Here is a 16,209-nt window from a genome sequence, read left to right as displayed (position 1 = left end):
CAATTTATAATAGAAATCACTTCACTGGAATAAGTTATGTCGCCATAAGTTGAACCAATTCACAAAAATTAAATCTGCACCTCATGTTTAAAAAATATATATCTAAAGAATGGTTTTCCTGTGTATTCCCCTCAGTGTAGGAAATTGTAATATTAAGCAAACCAATCATAGTTTTGGACTTTTTGATGTAAGTTCTGTGCACACAATTGTGAAAAATATAATAGTTGAAATTTCCATAATGGCCAGTGGAATATTCTGGTATATAAATTGGCTTAGAACTTAACACTTCTCTTGACTGAGATAATATCTTTTTAAAAAATTAACACAACTTAGAATTCTTTCTACAAGTGATCTTGAGCATCCTGAGCTTACTATTTTATCACTTACCACCTTATTATACCTTATTTTGAACTTGTCTGATACTTTACTCTCTGTATGTCCCTTACTTTTTTTTTCCTTTTATTTCCATGTCATACGTGCCTAACAAAGTATTGCAAACCTAATATGCAATAAATAAAATAAACATAGAATAGAGTATATTTACTTTTCAGAGGCAGAGAACTATTATCCCAAGTGATATTTCCCCATATTTTTGTCATATAAATTCATAGATGTATTTTTTTATTAACATCATTTTTATTCACAACACTTTACTAGCATTTTAAAGAATCCTATTAGTGATCACTTTTGTTGTTGTTTATTTTTTCTTACTGGAGAAATAGACCAAACAAAAATATTTCATACTAGACACTTACTATCACTCAATTGTCACTGATAACATTATGGTTTATGCCACCGCCCCTTTTAACAAAAGCTCACAAATTGAGAATATTGTGAAATGTTACAAATTGAAAAAATACTTTTAAGCATGAACTCACTGTGTTAGAGCACATGCTGCTGAAATTCCATTCTAAAAATTCAGATGTGCAGTAAGTTCAACCTAACTTTTCATTAAGTATGATTTCTAATCCTATTTTGAAGTTGTACTTTCTTTTTTGAAACACTACTTTAGATACTTTTCTCCATTCTATAGGAGTCAGATACGGAGTGAAGGGAGGGGACAGTAATTAGGTATAGAGTGAAGGCAAAGCGATAGATGTGGGTGAATCTCAGGGAGAGAGAGAGACACAGTGAGGAAGAGGCATGTCGGTGTCATACATCCCTGCTGCCGTCTACCAGATGTCACTGTTTCTCTCAGCTACATTTCAGTTCCCACCTTAGTAGATGGGAAGTATATTCTCACCCCCATATGTTGGTCAGGCAGGGATTCTGTGAAGTTCAAAAGTTAAAAGGCCTGTTTAAATCTCACGCTTCTGTACCACACTGAAGCACCACGGACTATTGGAGAAGGGGCTCTCCTACAAAGGGAATACTGCTCTGGGAGTTTTTCACAGCATCGCATGGATATAGCAACAAACAAACACACACATTGTATAGGCACACATGATGGCTTTTGTTTCGCCAAAATGTTGGCGGTAATTTGCAGTAGCAACAAAAAGTAACCCCACTAGGAAAATCTAAACCTGCATCAATAAGCAATGTGGGATGCCGTGTAGCTATTAAAGTTATGTCTCTCTGGTTGGCATGGAAATGTCTATGACATAGTGTACGGGGCAGAAAGAGCTGCCCAGTGTTCTGTTTAGTTTAGACATAACTACATATTAGACATTTGAATGAAAGAAGATGGAGTTATGGAAATGCATGCAAATGCTGTTAAGATCACTTTTCTTAAGCAAAAATGGCACTGGAGTTGTCTTTATTTTTCTAAGATTATGTTTTACTTTTCTAATTTAACTTACCCAGTGAGATAACTACACTGAGCAAAAGGGATTGAATGGGAGTGTTTCTCTATTGTCCTTTCAGCAAAGACATGTAAGAGCTCCAGGCTTGGAATTTTTTTGTAACAAATGTTATACCCTGACACCGAGTTTATATGACTAAACCACCTACTGAAGCTACAAGTGGCAAAGATATGGAGAACTAAGTGATCCAAGGAACATTTCAAAAACCTGACTTAAAAGGTTTAATTTCCAGGCTTAAAGTGTGTGTGTGTGTGTGTGTGTGTGTGTGTGTGTGTGTGCGCGTGTGCCTGTGTGTGCATTTTCCATTATCTTGGTTATTGTAAATAGTGTTACACATATTTATAATATAAGCATCCTAGTGAGCCAATTAGAATACTGTTTATATTTTGATTTCTCTGATTTGTTGCTCTACAAACACCTATATGTACAGAACCAGAGTAGTATACATCTATGTTTATGTTCACAGTATTTTAAATACTCTCCATCATATGTTTAGATAATTTAATTTGAGTTTAGAATTCGTTTTGGTATGCATCAAGAGAGAAAACAGGAAGGCACAGCACACGTAGATAAGCTAGAAAACAAGAACTACAAACACAAACTATTTTTTATATAGCTTTTCATTGAGGCCATTATCCCAGAGCATTTGTAATATTGTCAATACAACAGAGCCATTGCCAACAAAGTGATACAGAATAATAGTGGAGGCGGGGCTCAGTAGCCCGTGTCACTGAGGGGAAGGGACTGCAGCAAAGTATCAGCAGCCCAGCCATAATGCTCAATGAGAGTGAGTGAGAAGTCACCTTGTATTGTTCAGAGCCTCTAAAGTTTAAGAAGTGTTTATTATCGTGGCATAAATTTATCTGCTGTTTCTATCTTTCTTTGACATGTCAGAGAGGATATTCCAAAATGAAAACATAAATATTTCAAATAAAACAATAATAACAAAATAGTGGATCTAACAGTGGATCAAAGATTCTGAAACTTTCTGGAGGACTGAAAACACTGAAAGCTGAATTAATGGAAGAAAGCAGACAAGTCAAATTTATAGCCCTAAACGTTAAAGGTGAAAATTGTTCTGCCAAAGAAAGCCCTTGTAAATACAGGAACACAGAGAAGAACCTGGGAAGCCACCCGGACAACTTACTAAATTAAATATCATAACAAGAAAGACTTTTTTCAGTTTGATCTGTGTATACGAGGAAAATGCGTTTTTATTCTACCATAAAGGTTTTGATGATTTTTTTTTCCCCCTAAGGATGACTCGGGTATTGGGACACAAGAAAGTAGCAGAAAATGGCTTTCATAAACCAAACATTCTCATCAGAGAGAAACAGAAAAGAGTAAAACAGCTTTACCAGTAGGCAAATATCACAAAGTCCTTTCCTCTGATACAATCACTCCTCACGGAGGAGACACAAGTGTCTTAAACTGTCCTGGCAAGTATATCGACCCATCCAGGCACATTTATTAAGGTATTGCATTCCTATTGAAAGGGGAAAAACATCAAGTCATTCATTTAATAATTAATTAATTAATTTATTTCTAGTTAGTTTTTGTATTTAATTTTCATTTTTCATCTTTATTGAGATATAATTGACAAATAGAAATTGTATATATTTAAGATGTTTTTATATACTGTATATACTGTGAACCTGTCACCCTTATCAAGCTGATTAACATATCCATCCCCTCACATAGTTACCATCCTCAGCCTTTCCCTCCCTCCCTCCTTCCTCTCTGTCTCTTTAGTGGTGAGAACACTCAAGATCCGCCCTCTTACCAAATTTCAAGTATACAGCACAATATTAACTATAGTCACCATGCTCTACATTAAATCTCTGGAATGTATTCATCTTGCACCACTGAAATTGTGTTCCCTTTCACCAGCATTTCCCTTTCACCATCATTTCCCCATTTGCTCCTCCCCCTGGAAACTACCATTCTTTTTTTCTTTTTTTTTAGCTGAGCCATCCTGCTGCCTGTTGGCAGCTCAGTGGCAGCTCAACTCGGGCTGGGAATTGAACCGGCGACCCTGTTGCTCAGCGCTCACACTCTTGAGTGAGCTCTTAGCTAACTGAGCCACTCTTCTGGCCCCAGGAAACAACCATTCTACTCTCTGCCTTATGAATTTGAATATTTTAGAATCCATATATAATTAAATAATGCAGTATTTGTCTTTTTGTGTCTGGCTATTTTCCTTAGTATAATGTTTTCCAGGTTCATCTATGTTGTTGCAAATGGCAGGATTCCCTTCTTTTTTAAGGCTGAAAAACATTCCATTGTATATATATCAACCACATTTTCTTTATCAGTTCATCCGTCAATGAACATTCAGGTTATTCTTTTATCTTCGCTCTTGTGAATAATACTCCAGTACTTGGGAGTACACATATCTCTTTATATAGTGATTTCATTTATTTTGGATATAGACACACAGAAGGGGGATAACTGGATCATATGGCAGTTCATTTTTAATTTTTTTGAAGAATCTTCATATTTTGGGTCTATGATGATGGCTATTAGCAAATGATAAATGATAAGTATTGGCGAGGATGTGGAGAAAGGGAATCCGTGTTCACTGTGGGTGGGAATGTATTGGGTTGTCCGAAGAGTCATGACACATTTTTTTTTCTGGTTTTTGTTGCAAAACTGTGTCATGGCTTTTCCAGCAACCCAATAAATCGGTACAGCCATTATGATAATAGCCATTCTAACAGGTGTGCAGTAATATCTCATTATGGTTTTGATCTGCATTTCCCTGATGACTAGTAATGTTAAACACTTTTTCATGTACTATTGGTCATATGTATGTCTTCTTTTGAGCAATTCAAAGGACCTATTCAGATCCTTTTCCCATTTTTAATCATATTATTTGTATTTTTGCTATTGTGTTGTATGAACTCCTGTTATATTTTGGGTATTAAATTCTAATTAAATATATGGTTTGCAAATATTTTCTTCTATTTTACAGGTTTTCTTTTTATTCTGTTGATTTTTTTTTTCTTTCTGTGCAGAGGGTTTTTAGTTTGATTCAATTCCATTTGTCTATTTTTGTTTTTGTTGTCTTCGTTTTTGGTGATATATCCATATAATCATTACCAAGACCAATGTCAATAATATCCGTCTATGTTTCTTCAAGTAATTTTACAGTTTCAGATCTTAAGTTTATGTCTTTAGTGCATTCTGAGCTCTTTTTTTTTATTCTGTGAGGTAAGGATATAATTTCATTCTTCTATATGCAGATACCCAGTTTTCCCAATACCATTCATTCAAGACAGTATCCTTTTCTTTGTGTATGATCTTTGCTCTTGTTGAAGATTAGCAGACCATAAAGTTGTTGACTTATTTCTTAGTTCTCTTTTCTGAGCCACTGATTTCTATACCTGTTTTTATGCCAGTGCCATACTGTTTTGATGACTGTAGCTTTCTAATGTATTTTGATATCAGAAGTGTGATGCCTCCAGTTTTGTTCTTCTTGCTCAAGTTTGCTTTGGCTGTTCAGGGTCTTTTTTGTTTCCATATGAATTTAGGGATTTTTATAGGTATTACAGTGAATTTGTACATCGCTTTGGGTAAAATACATATTTAAAAATATTAATTAAACTCAATTTCTAAAAGGCAATATTGTTTATCTTTCAGTCACCCTGTTGCTTTATGATTTATTTTAATTTTTTGAGCTAAAGGGACACTGCATAAGACAGAAATTTAAATGAAGAAACAAAATAATCATCTGCTTCAGAGAAATAATTCAGATAAAATAATAATTTACATTAAAAACTACTTTGTTTACCCTGTGAAGGTGATCTTTTATTGCTTTCATGAAGCAAGAGCAGGTAGAAATAAAGAGAATGTTTTCAGGACACAAAAAATACATTTTAAAAAATAAAAGATAAGATTCTGAAATTAAAATAAATAAAAGTCAACAGACTGAGTAAGGTATAGACACAGCTGAAGACTAAGTTGTTGATGTAGCAAATAAATTCAGGGACATCTTTCATTATGTAGAACAAAAGGGACAAAGTAGAAAAATATGTAAAATCCATAAATAGATGTGGATGATCAACTAAAAGGACCTTCCTTTTGTTGTGAAAGATATTAAACAAAATACAACCTGAATTTTCAACTTGAAGAAACCTAAATAAACATCAAGCAGGAAAAAAAATAATTAAGTTGAAAACCCACATCTAGAATTTCCTTGGATAATGAGGAAATTCTGAAACATAAAAATAGGAGAAAGTTTTAAGGGCAAATATTTTTCTATATTACACTTTTCACGAGCAAATACAGGAATGAGAAGACAATAGAAAACTATATAAAAATTCTACTTTGATTCCAACAGCAAGATCATCAAATATTAGAAAATATTGTTCTTGTCAGATATGAATGAACTCAGAAAATTTTCTATGTGGAAAGAATAATACGAAAATGAGTAACTTCTTCTAGGGCACAAGTGTACTAGTAGTATTTATTATGAACTTCAGCATAATAGTAAACTGTACATTATTTCTAGAAGGAAGAATATATTGGATAGAGAAAATAATGAGTAGAAAATGTGTCATATGCAGTAAAAAATTCTGAAAACTCATTTGATCTTGATATTTCAAACAATCTCATTTTGTTCCCAAAGCTTAGAAATAGTTATCTGCATCTTTTCAAATTAGTCAAGTCACATTCATTGGTTTTAGAAGAAATAATTTCTTGTGTAATCAAATAGTGTGTATTACTTCTTTAATTTTTATAATCTATGGAAATGAATGAAGACCAACCAAATGAGAAAAACCAAAGACTATTTCAAAGTTTGCTATAGCCAGAAAGTTAATCACCATTATTTGCATTTTGTCAGAGTTTCAAAGGCAGGCAGATGAGTGGGAAAACTTTATAGGGGACAAAATCAAAAGCTTTGAGTATGCCGTGAATGGGGCTGTTGGCTTCGGGAAGCTGGAGGTGAGCTAACAAGAAGCAGAGCATCCTATGCAATTGGTTGAGGATGCATATTTTGCTATATTTGATTGCTCTTAATTTGGAAATGGAGGAAACAATTAAGAAAACGAGAAATTATGAATCAAGTCCTGGCCATTTGAGACTAATTGTTACTGTTTTGCTTATCAGATATTTGCTAGTGAGAGTCATTTGACTTCCTACAGGTCTGACACATAGATAGTATGCTGGTTTCTGGGCTGGTTATTGTAGATAATTCGTTTCTTAGCTAGTTGCTGTAAACTATGATTTGTAGTTCTGTTTTATATTTGGTCTGGCCATTGTTCATTGTCTATTCAGTCTTTCAAATCAAACCATAGAACAAGCATAATGTTTTTTTTTTTTTTGTAGAGGAAAAACATAATATAATGCTGTTTACCGCAATGACCTCAAATATATAACTGACAAAAGTCAAGAGTGAAAGATGGTGAGATGCTAAAACACACACACACACACACACACACACACACACACACACTTAGACACACTTAGATGCATATATATGTATATCCTTAGAAATCTTTAGGAGTAAAATATATCCTGTGAAAATTAATGAAGTAGGATATATAGGGACTTAAGCATTTTGTCTATTGTGATAAGTAGTACTAGCATAATTCAAATCATTGATGTAATTAATATTTCATGGAGAGGTATAGGGAGGTAATTTAAATGTAGTGCATATTTCATCTTAGTTATGGTATATCAATGAATTCAATTGTGATAAAATCCGAAAATCTAACATAATAATGAAAGAAGAAGTCATAGGACAAAGAAAGAGTTACTTCACTTGAATAACGGATCTGGTGAGATTAGGCATGGGAGCTAGAGAGGCTTTTAATTTACATCTATAGAATTTTATCCTATTTTATTTTATTTTTGGTCACTTTAAAATATAAAGACTTTGCTATTGTAATACAGTAATACATTGGTTTGCAAACATAATTTGTTCTGGAGACAAACTACTCGTATCGCAAGACATCGCTCATTTACCACGTTAAAATGTATTAGAAATGTTTGCTCATCTTGCGGAACACTCGCAAACTACATTATTCGCAATCCAAGGTTTTACTGTATTTTCGAAATCAGTGTTATTGCTAACTGGTGGTAATAAATGTTGAGTTTTTTCTCAACATTGAAATCAATGATTGAATGTCCATTATATGTCTGTACATACCCACACATATTTATATAAATATAATGACAATATATAATATATGGAGTATATGTTATGAATGTATATTTTACTCTTATTAAACTCTTCTGAAGTATCATTGACACTTTTGTGAATTAGCAAGGACAAAATATTTCTATCTCTGGTATTATACCTTATAGTTGTTGTTTTCTTGTTTATTTGGTTTTGTGTGTGCTTGTTTTATTATCATTAAATAAAAGTGCAACTGAAACAATACTAAGTTATTCAGAACAATGCTGATCTTGGTAATAATTTCTCTTTTTCAAATGAAATCTTTTACAAAAAGTGAGATTAGAATCAAGTCCGGAACCTAATCTATATATTTGGTAAAGTATAGTCATTACTAAGAAAAGTGATAAATGATATTTGGAGAGAAACCCATTAATACTTTCTGCATCAATCAGAATTTAATCAGGAAAACCAAATCTACTGCTAATTAGATCAATGAAAAGCATTGAGTATGTGGAAAACTTACAAAACTGATAGGATAAATGAAAAACCAAATTGTGGATTGTGAGGCAACCAATAAAAGAGTTTAGCATCCTTAAATAAGACTAATAGAGAAGTGTCATTGGACTCCAGGAGCTGGGCTTTATTATGTTGGCCATGGAACAGGGCAGCTGAGAGGGCGCTGGAACACGGAAGAAATAGCACTGCCAGAGACCCCACCCAATGCAGAAAAAGGGAGTAAGATAGCAGGCAGGGAGGGAGTAGCAGGAGGAGTGAAAAAGGGGGAAGTTGGGGTTTTTTTTCTGTTTTCCCATTTCCCTCTAGCACCTGCCATTATTCAGTAGATAAGGAAGGCCAATTAATAGCAATAGGTTCCTGCAAACAGTGCAGAAAAGGGTAGGAAATTAATCTGAGAGCATCATGCAAATTTATTTGAAGATATTTAGACAGATGGGCATATGATTAGGCCAGTCACTGTTTACTGACACCATTTACCCTGCACAACAATCAGGAGAATTGTGCACCATCTATAAGGCTAATAGGAGAGCATAACGGTGTCGTCAGTACCTGGGGATTGTTCCCCCTACATATTCTACCACACTGTTTTATTTAACAAAATATGTATTTATGGATTTGGATTTGGGCTCCAGTGGGTGAAATATAATGCCACCTCTCCCCAAGCAGATGCATCTAGACTGCCATGGCATACCATCAAGGAAGCAAAGAAGTAAAACGCAGGAGATATTGTAACTATTAAGAAAGACTCAACAAATCATGATTGAGTGGAGCAAGAGAATATATGGGAAAGAATGTCAACATATCAAAACAGATAGGGCCAGACTTGAATTCTGCCTTCTCCAATTGTCAACTATGTAACCTTTGGAGATTCATTGCCCATATCTGTAAGATGGCATTACATGTAATTTTCTTAGTAGTTTGATCTCACTATTGAATTAAATGTCATATTGCAGAGGACTTCCCATATCATTGGTACTAAGTACATATTATTTCTTTATTATTTTTAGTCTATTTAAGGAATAGAATATAAATTTTACTTGAGTAATGTGAAATTTGACATTAGATATTCTTATAAAAAGGAACTGATGGAAAATGCATAGAAATTAACAGTAGCTGTGGTTTAAAATACAGTTAGGATAGTGACTTTTGTTTTGGTACCCAGATGTTTCATAAGCATTTTTGCAGGAGGATTTTTTTTCTTTTAGTGCAATGACTGTTGAGTGAATACTCAAAGCTTTATTGAATTACACAAGGACTGGAATCCTGCATTATTGCTCTGTTTGGTGAAATTACAGTCCTCCTCAGTAGAATGAAATTTAAGTTGTAGTTTGATGACTATTGCTTTTTCACAGTCCCTGGAACAGTCTTCTGAGAATTAAGCCTTAAGAGATTTCTTCAGAGAGATACTCTCAGCCTTCATAAATCTTCGGCTTATTTTCACTCGAAGTTCTTGCTCAACATTGATTCACTTAAGATTGTAACAGAGCTGTGAACCCTGACAAGTCATGAATAATGATTTGGGAATATTTGCTTGGTATTAAAATGACTTATTAAATATTTCAAATTGATCTTTAGAAACTTCAAGAAAGTCCACTCCTGCTTCTCATTGATATGTAACTACAAAACATGTGCTATTTATAAAGGTGTAGTACCAAAAAAAAAAAAATGGCACAGGGCAATCCTCAAAGGAAACGAGTTAAGTTTTATTATAGAAAATATATCTTGAAAGCTTTTTTTTATGTATGTAAATCTTTTTCAGATTTGTATAAAGCCTCAGCTGAGGGATGCTTATCCGTAGCATGGGAACAGCTAAGTGTGTGCCATAGGAAATATTTACCATGAAAATACTGTACACTAGCTAATGAAACCTTAAAATGCAATGTTTCTGTGGTTATTGTTTTTAATGGAAACAGTGGTATTAATTAAGAAAGCTTATATAGCACTTTCAAAAGTTTTCTTTGACGAAAACCAGTTATATAGGAAAGGGGCTGTTGGTTTAATATCTACTGACAAAATCCATATAATAATTTCCAGAGAAAATTAGATTCTCATTTTAATATTCTACTGGAATAATGGACTTTTAGGCAACACTGCATATATTTTTTAATTTGTAAATCTAGCACAGTAAAATATGTTAATTTTCTCTTTCCTACTACGTATGCAATTGGGGCACATAATGAATAAAGGAATTGAATGGTCCAATGTGGGAAACTTTTCTCATACATACTAGGTATATTAATGCTGATGAATTTTTTTCACTTAAACTTTTAACCAGAGATAAAAATTCACATTAAAATGACCAATATAACTCATTAATTTACTTAAAAATGCCAACAGGCAGATAACTAGTAGTACCTAATGTTAAAAAAAATACCATTAATTTTTACCTACTTTAATTTTGCTACTTGTGAGATTACCTTCTGATTTTATCTCATTTATAAATGAGATGCATCCAGTATCAAATAATATAGGGAATTATCCATCATTTTGTTTTATTGACTTGTAACTTCAGAGTCTTGCCCAGATTCAGTTAAAGAACAACTGTAAATTCTGAGAAGAAATGTCATTTCTTCCCAAGGCAACTGTAATGCACTGTATTAGTTTCCTAGGGCTGCTGTACCAAACGACCACAAACTGGATGGCTTAAACAACAGAAATTTATTGTCTCACTGTTATTGAAGCTAGAAGTCTGAGGTCAAGGTGTCAGCAGGGCCATGTGCCCCTCCTCTTAAAGCACCGAGGAAGGCTCTAAACTGTTCCAATCCTCTCTAGCTTTTCGTGGTTTTCTGGAAAATTTTTACTTTAATTTTTCTTGGCGTATGGAAGTTATCACCTCAATCTCTGCTTTTGTCCTCATGTAAAGTTCTGTGAGTGTGTGTGTGTGCATGTGCACATGTGAGTGCCTTTCTTCAAATTTCCCATTTTTATAAGGACACCAATCGTATTGGATTAGGGGCCCCATTCAGAATGACATCACCTAAACAAATTATATCTACAGTGACCCTATTTGCAAATAAGATCACCCCTGAGGTACTGGAGTTTAGAACTTGAACATATAAATTTTCAGGGAAAACAATCTAACTCATATCACACATCTTAAAAAATTCTAATTTCTTTTGGTTATATATTTTTATGAAAAAAAAGCGCCTTTTTTTTTCTCTTTAATGTAAAAGAACTTCCGAAAGCATCAGTGGTTCTTACAATATTCCTATGTGGGCCTCAAATAAATCAGAAAGTATGTATTTTTCTTTTGGGCCTGAAACTTCCTTACCAGTTCTCCTTGAGTCTTTCTTTTTTTAGCTGAGCCACCTTGCCACCTGTTGGCAGCTCAACGGCAACTCAGCTCAGGCTGAGACTCGACCGCTGTTGCTCAGAGCTCAAACTCTTGAGCGAGCTCTTAACCAACTGAGCCACTCAGCCGGCCCCAAGGAATCCTTGAATGGTTGAGCAAGGGATTTATTTTCTGCCCCTGCCATGTATGTCTTCCCCTGCTGTAAATTGGGACAGGCTGACTTTTGGTTGAGTTGTGCTGTGAATATACCTACGTTCCCTTCAACCAGCAATCCGTGTACTCAAAGTGGCAGCCGGATACCTTCAGACAATATTAGAGGTAATTTGCTGTTTGTTTCACACACAGATAGAATCCCCCAGTACCTGTGAGACCTACAGCACAAAGATGTGTGTAGCTGTTAATGATTGTACTTTTGGACCAGGGTGCAGAGCTATTATATTTTGTTTCATACCCTGAAACCATTTTCTGCTCTGTTTACTTCCCTCTGCTACCTTAAACCATCGTTTACTCAATACCACCAACCTTCCTGTTTTTTCTCCTTTTTGCCTTGCTCTTTACCTCACTTGTCACCCCATTCAGAGGTCTCAGCTTTCACTGAATGAGGCGGGACTTCACAGACACCCCAGGCCAAACACAGCACCCTCTCTCCGTCATGTGGTGGTCCCTCTTATCACCATAAATCACCACCATCATCCTGTACCAGTTGTCATTAGGCTTTCTCCATGGGGTGGTTCCGAGAGGACTATTTTAAGACATTAGAAACTATTTAGACTGAAATCACTATGTCATGACCAGAGCAAGTTTCAGAACCTTAGGATTTTATAAGTGCGGTTTCTTAATGCCCATTATTTTATAGCTTTCAAGACTGTTTTCTGAATCCTAGTAATCCTTATGTGCCCAGTACGGTCAGCATTTTTCCCATCAAATCCAAGATTTGATTGATATAATTTTATAACATTCTATCCACATTATGGGCTTTTTACACTTTTATAGCTTGACCTGCTACACTACTACAGATTTTAGTTTTTTTCAATGAGATGCCAATGACAATGCCTCATAAACCAATTTTTATCTGTAAATATCTACCTACTGGTATTCTCTGAGTAAGTTGGAAAGATGAATATTGGGTGTGGAACAATGTTGTGACATCACAGAAAAAGTCCTTAATCTGTAATAATGAAAAGTATATTTAGTAGTGGAAGAGATGGTTTGCATGTGACTAGCTGTGGAAAGTTTAATGAAGCCAGAAAATGTAGTGCTATAATGTGAAAATCCATGGTACACACGCAAGCTCAAATCAGGCTAAGAATGGACAAGCACTCTTATCCAAATATCTTGAGGCAATAAGACATTTTTTTTTAACTTTTAATTTTGAGATCGTAGACCCAAATGAAGTTGTGAGAAATGATATGGAGAGATTCCTTAAATCCTTTACCCAAAACATTGGGGAAAATATGTTTTCCCCAATGGTAATATATTGCAAAACTGTACAACTGCCTTAATCAGGGTATTGAAATGATTTAATTTGCCCATCTTATTTGGATGTCTCTATTTTTACTTGTGTGTGTACGTGTGTTGTAGTTCTATGTGATTTATCACTTGAATATATGTTCATGTACCCACAACCATGATCAAATGACTGAATAGTTCCAGCAGCACGAGAATCTGCCATGTTTCCTTTTTTGTCTCCCTAACCCAGCTGTCTGCGCTTCCTCTCTACTAAGCTCTGGCACCTGCTAATCTGTTATCCATGTCTAAAATCATGAATGTTAAATGAATGAAATTATATATTTTCTGAACTTTTGGAATTGGCCTTTTTCCAATTGGTATAATTTCCTGAAGACTAATTTAAGTTGTCACAAATACCTGAAGTCTGTTTATTTTTGTTGCTGAGTAGTATTCCGTAGCGTGAGTGTACCCCAGTTCGTTTAATCATTTTCCCACTGAAGGACATTTGGGTTGTTTTCATTTGGGAGCTACTACAAATAATGTTGTTATGAATATTTGTAAACAGGGTTTTATGTGAACATACATTTTCAGTACTTGAGTATGAATGCCCAAGAGTACAGTTTGCTGGGTTGCATGGGAAATGTATGTTTGGTTTTATAAGATTCTGCTAAACTTACATTTCCAGCAGCTGTGAGTGTCTGAGTGACCTAGTTTCTCAGCACTCCTGCTAGTATTTGGTGTTGCTATTATGTTTTATTACCCATAATTAGAGATTTCTTTTAGACATAACACAGTCAGCCCTCCCCTTCTGGGTATGCATAATTACTAATCATATTTCTGCTTAGAATCTCAATGTAAAAGTAACACTCAGAGACCAGAAGCATTGTGTATTATTAAAAGTCCATATTCATTTATGATTTGTTAATAGAAATTGTCAGGTTTCTAATTCTATTAAATTTTCTGGGATCCCTTGAATATAAAGAAGAAGCTTTGCTTAAAGTTGTATCTGAATTTCAATATGAAAGTAAAAACTATGTAGTTGAATAGCTATTAGACCCTTAATAGGTGTGTCATACCTAAAAACAGAAGTAATTAGTAAAATTAAAGCATGAAAATGTCACTTCTTCCATTGTCAGGTACCAAAATGAATGCAGAATTTTCTACAGACTCACTTGATTTTGGAAACATTGTTTGATACATAATTTAAATTAAGTAGAATTTCCCTAGTTAGGCAGAATAAAATATCAAGTATGCACTATTTGATGATTCATCAAGTACATGTTATAAATAAATGAGAGCTCTCACCCACTAATTCTACAATGATGTTGTACAGCCCATAATATATGATTGTCATGCTACACTTAAACCTGTTTTTTGGGGGGAATTAACTGAAATATGAGATAGGTGATTCTTACTATGCAAATAGTGTTTAAAAGGTATAAACATAAATCAACCAGCATAATATATCCACAAATATTAATACCTCAAATATAGTATTTAAAAGTTTATAAATTGGGCCGGCTGAGTGGCGCGTTGGTTAAGAGCTGGCTTCGGACGCCAGAGGGCCCCGGTTCGGATCCCACATATGAGGGCCAGTGACACTGCCCTCCACAGCTAAGATGCTGAACAACAGCTCGACCTGGAGCTGGGCTGCCGTGAGTTGCAAGCTATGGTGTAGACTGCAGCCACTGCAGCTCGACCTGGAGCTGGGCTGCCGTGAGTTGCAAGCTATGGTGTAGACTGCAGCCCCTGCTGCAGTGGGTTGCCATGGGCTACCGTGTGTAGCCAGCAGCCAGCAGCTGCAGTGAGCGGCCGTCCAGAAGCTGGCGGCTGATCTGCCTCTCCTGGGAAGAGCGCAGTGATGGTGCCAACTTGGGCCAGTGAAGCAATGTCCTCCACAACTAGAATGAAGAACAAAAGGACAGCAACTTGTCTGTTCCCCTTCCCCCAATTCCCCAGCGCTGTTCCCATCCCCCAATTCCCTAATAAAAATCTTTAAAAAAAAGTTTATAAATTATTTTTAAATACAATTTAATCTTCAAAAATCCAATGTGATAGGGATATTCTGATACCCAATGTAGAAAAAAATTATATCAATATTCTGTAGAAGAAATTAATGTAACAGAATTGAACCTTGAGAACCAGTTAGGAGACTCATTAATTGTCTATGTAAGAAATAAAAAGGACATGAATGATGGAAATGGCTTCAATGGGCTGTTTTGATGCCATTATTAACTTAATGTAAAAAATGTCAACTCACTCACCTTCTCAACTAACCCCAAACCACAAAACACTGCCAGTCTTCTGAATAGTTGTGTAGCATACAATATACACCCTCACCGTACCTTTAACAATTAACGCCGATTTAATTCTTGACCATCAATCCATTCCAGCCCTGAATATGCAAAGGACAAAATAGACTATATTCATGTTGTCAGCACACAGAGTCATATTCAAATATCTGAGATGAAATAATTGATTTGGAGCTCTCATTTAGTACATTTGATAGCAGGGCAAAAAACAAGGAATATGTCTGACAGATAAATCTAAGAATTGAATTTAGTAGGACACAACCTTTATCTGTGTACAAATTACTCATGTGCTAAATGCCATCACACACTAAAATTTGTTTTCCTGAATGCACAGGTACCTCTGTTCTACAGGTGACAGCTACTGATGCAGATGACCCTACCTACGGAAACAGCGCCCGGGTGGTTTACAGTATTCTCCAAGGACAACCCTACTTCTCCGTAGATCCTAAAACAGGTTAGTGCGTGCATTATAGCTTGTGTGCTGGTGCATGTTACACTAAAAGAAAACACTGTTCTTACAATTGACCCTTGAACAACATGCATTTGAATTTCATGAGTCCACTTTATGCAAATTATTTTCCATAAATACAGTACTGTCAATGTATTTGTCCTTATGATTTTCTTAATAACATTTTCTTTCCTCTACCTTACTTTATTATAAGAATACAGTATGTAATGCATATAATATGCACAACATATGTTAGCCACTGTTTA

The 16,209-nt window shown here is 35.0% G+C and overlaps 1 protein-coding gene across 3 annotated transcripts in view; it reads left to right on the top strand.

Moving 5' to 3' along the window:
- The window catches only part of LOC109371665 (cadherin-18-like), a 455,237-nt gene that overhangs the window by 427,316 nt on the left and 11,712 nt on the right, over positions 1–16,209 (top strand). For all 3 annotated transcript variants that reach the window (XM_019624319.1, XM_019624318.1, XM_019624321.1), the window contains one exon: positions 15,830–15,949. In XM_019624319.1, the coding sequence (XP_019479864.1) occupies positions 15,830–15,949 (120 nt within the window). The remainder of the gene's footprint in view (positions 1–15,829; positions 15,950–16,209) is intronic.

This window comes from Hipposideros armiger, unplaced genomic scaffold (genome assembly GCF_001890085.2).
Source record: "Hipposideros armiger isolate ML-2016 unplaced genomic scaffold, ASM189008v1 scaffold_583, whole genome shotgun sequence".
NCBI classification, from domain to species: domain Eukaryota; kingdom Metazoa; phylum Chordata; class Mammalia; order Chiroptera; family Hipposideridae; genus Hipposideros; species Hipposideros armiger.
Note: the sequence above shows the minus strand (reverse complement) of the source record. Positions and strands in the feature narration are given on the sequence as shown.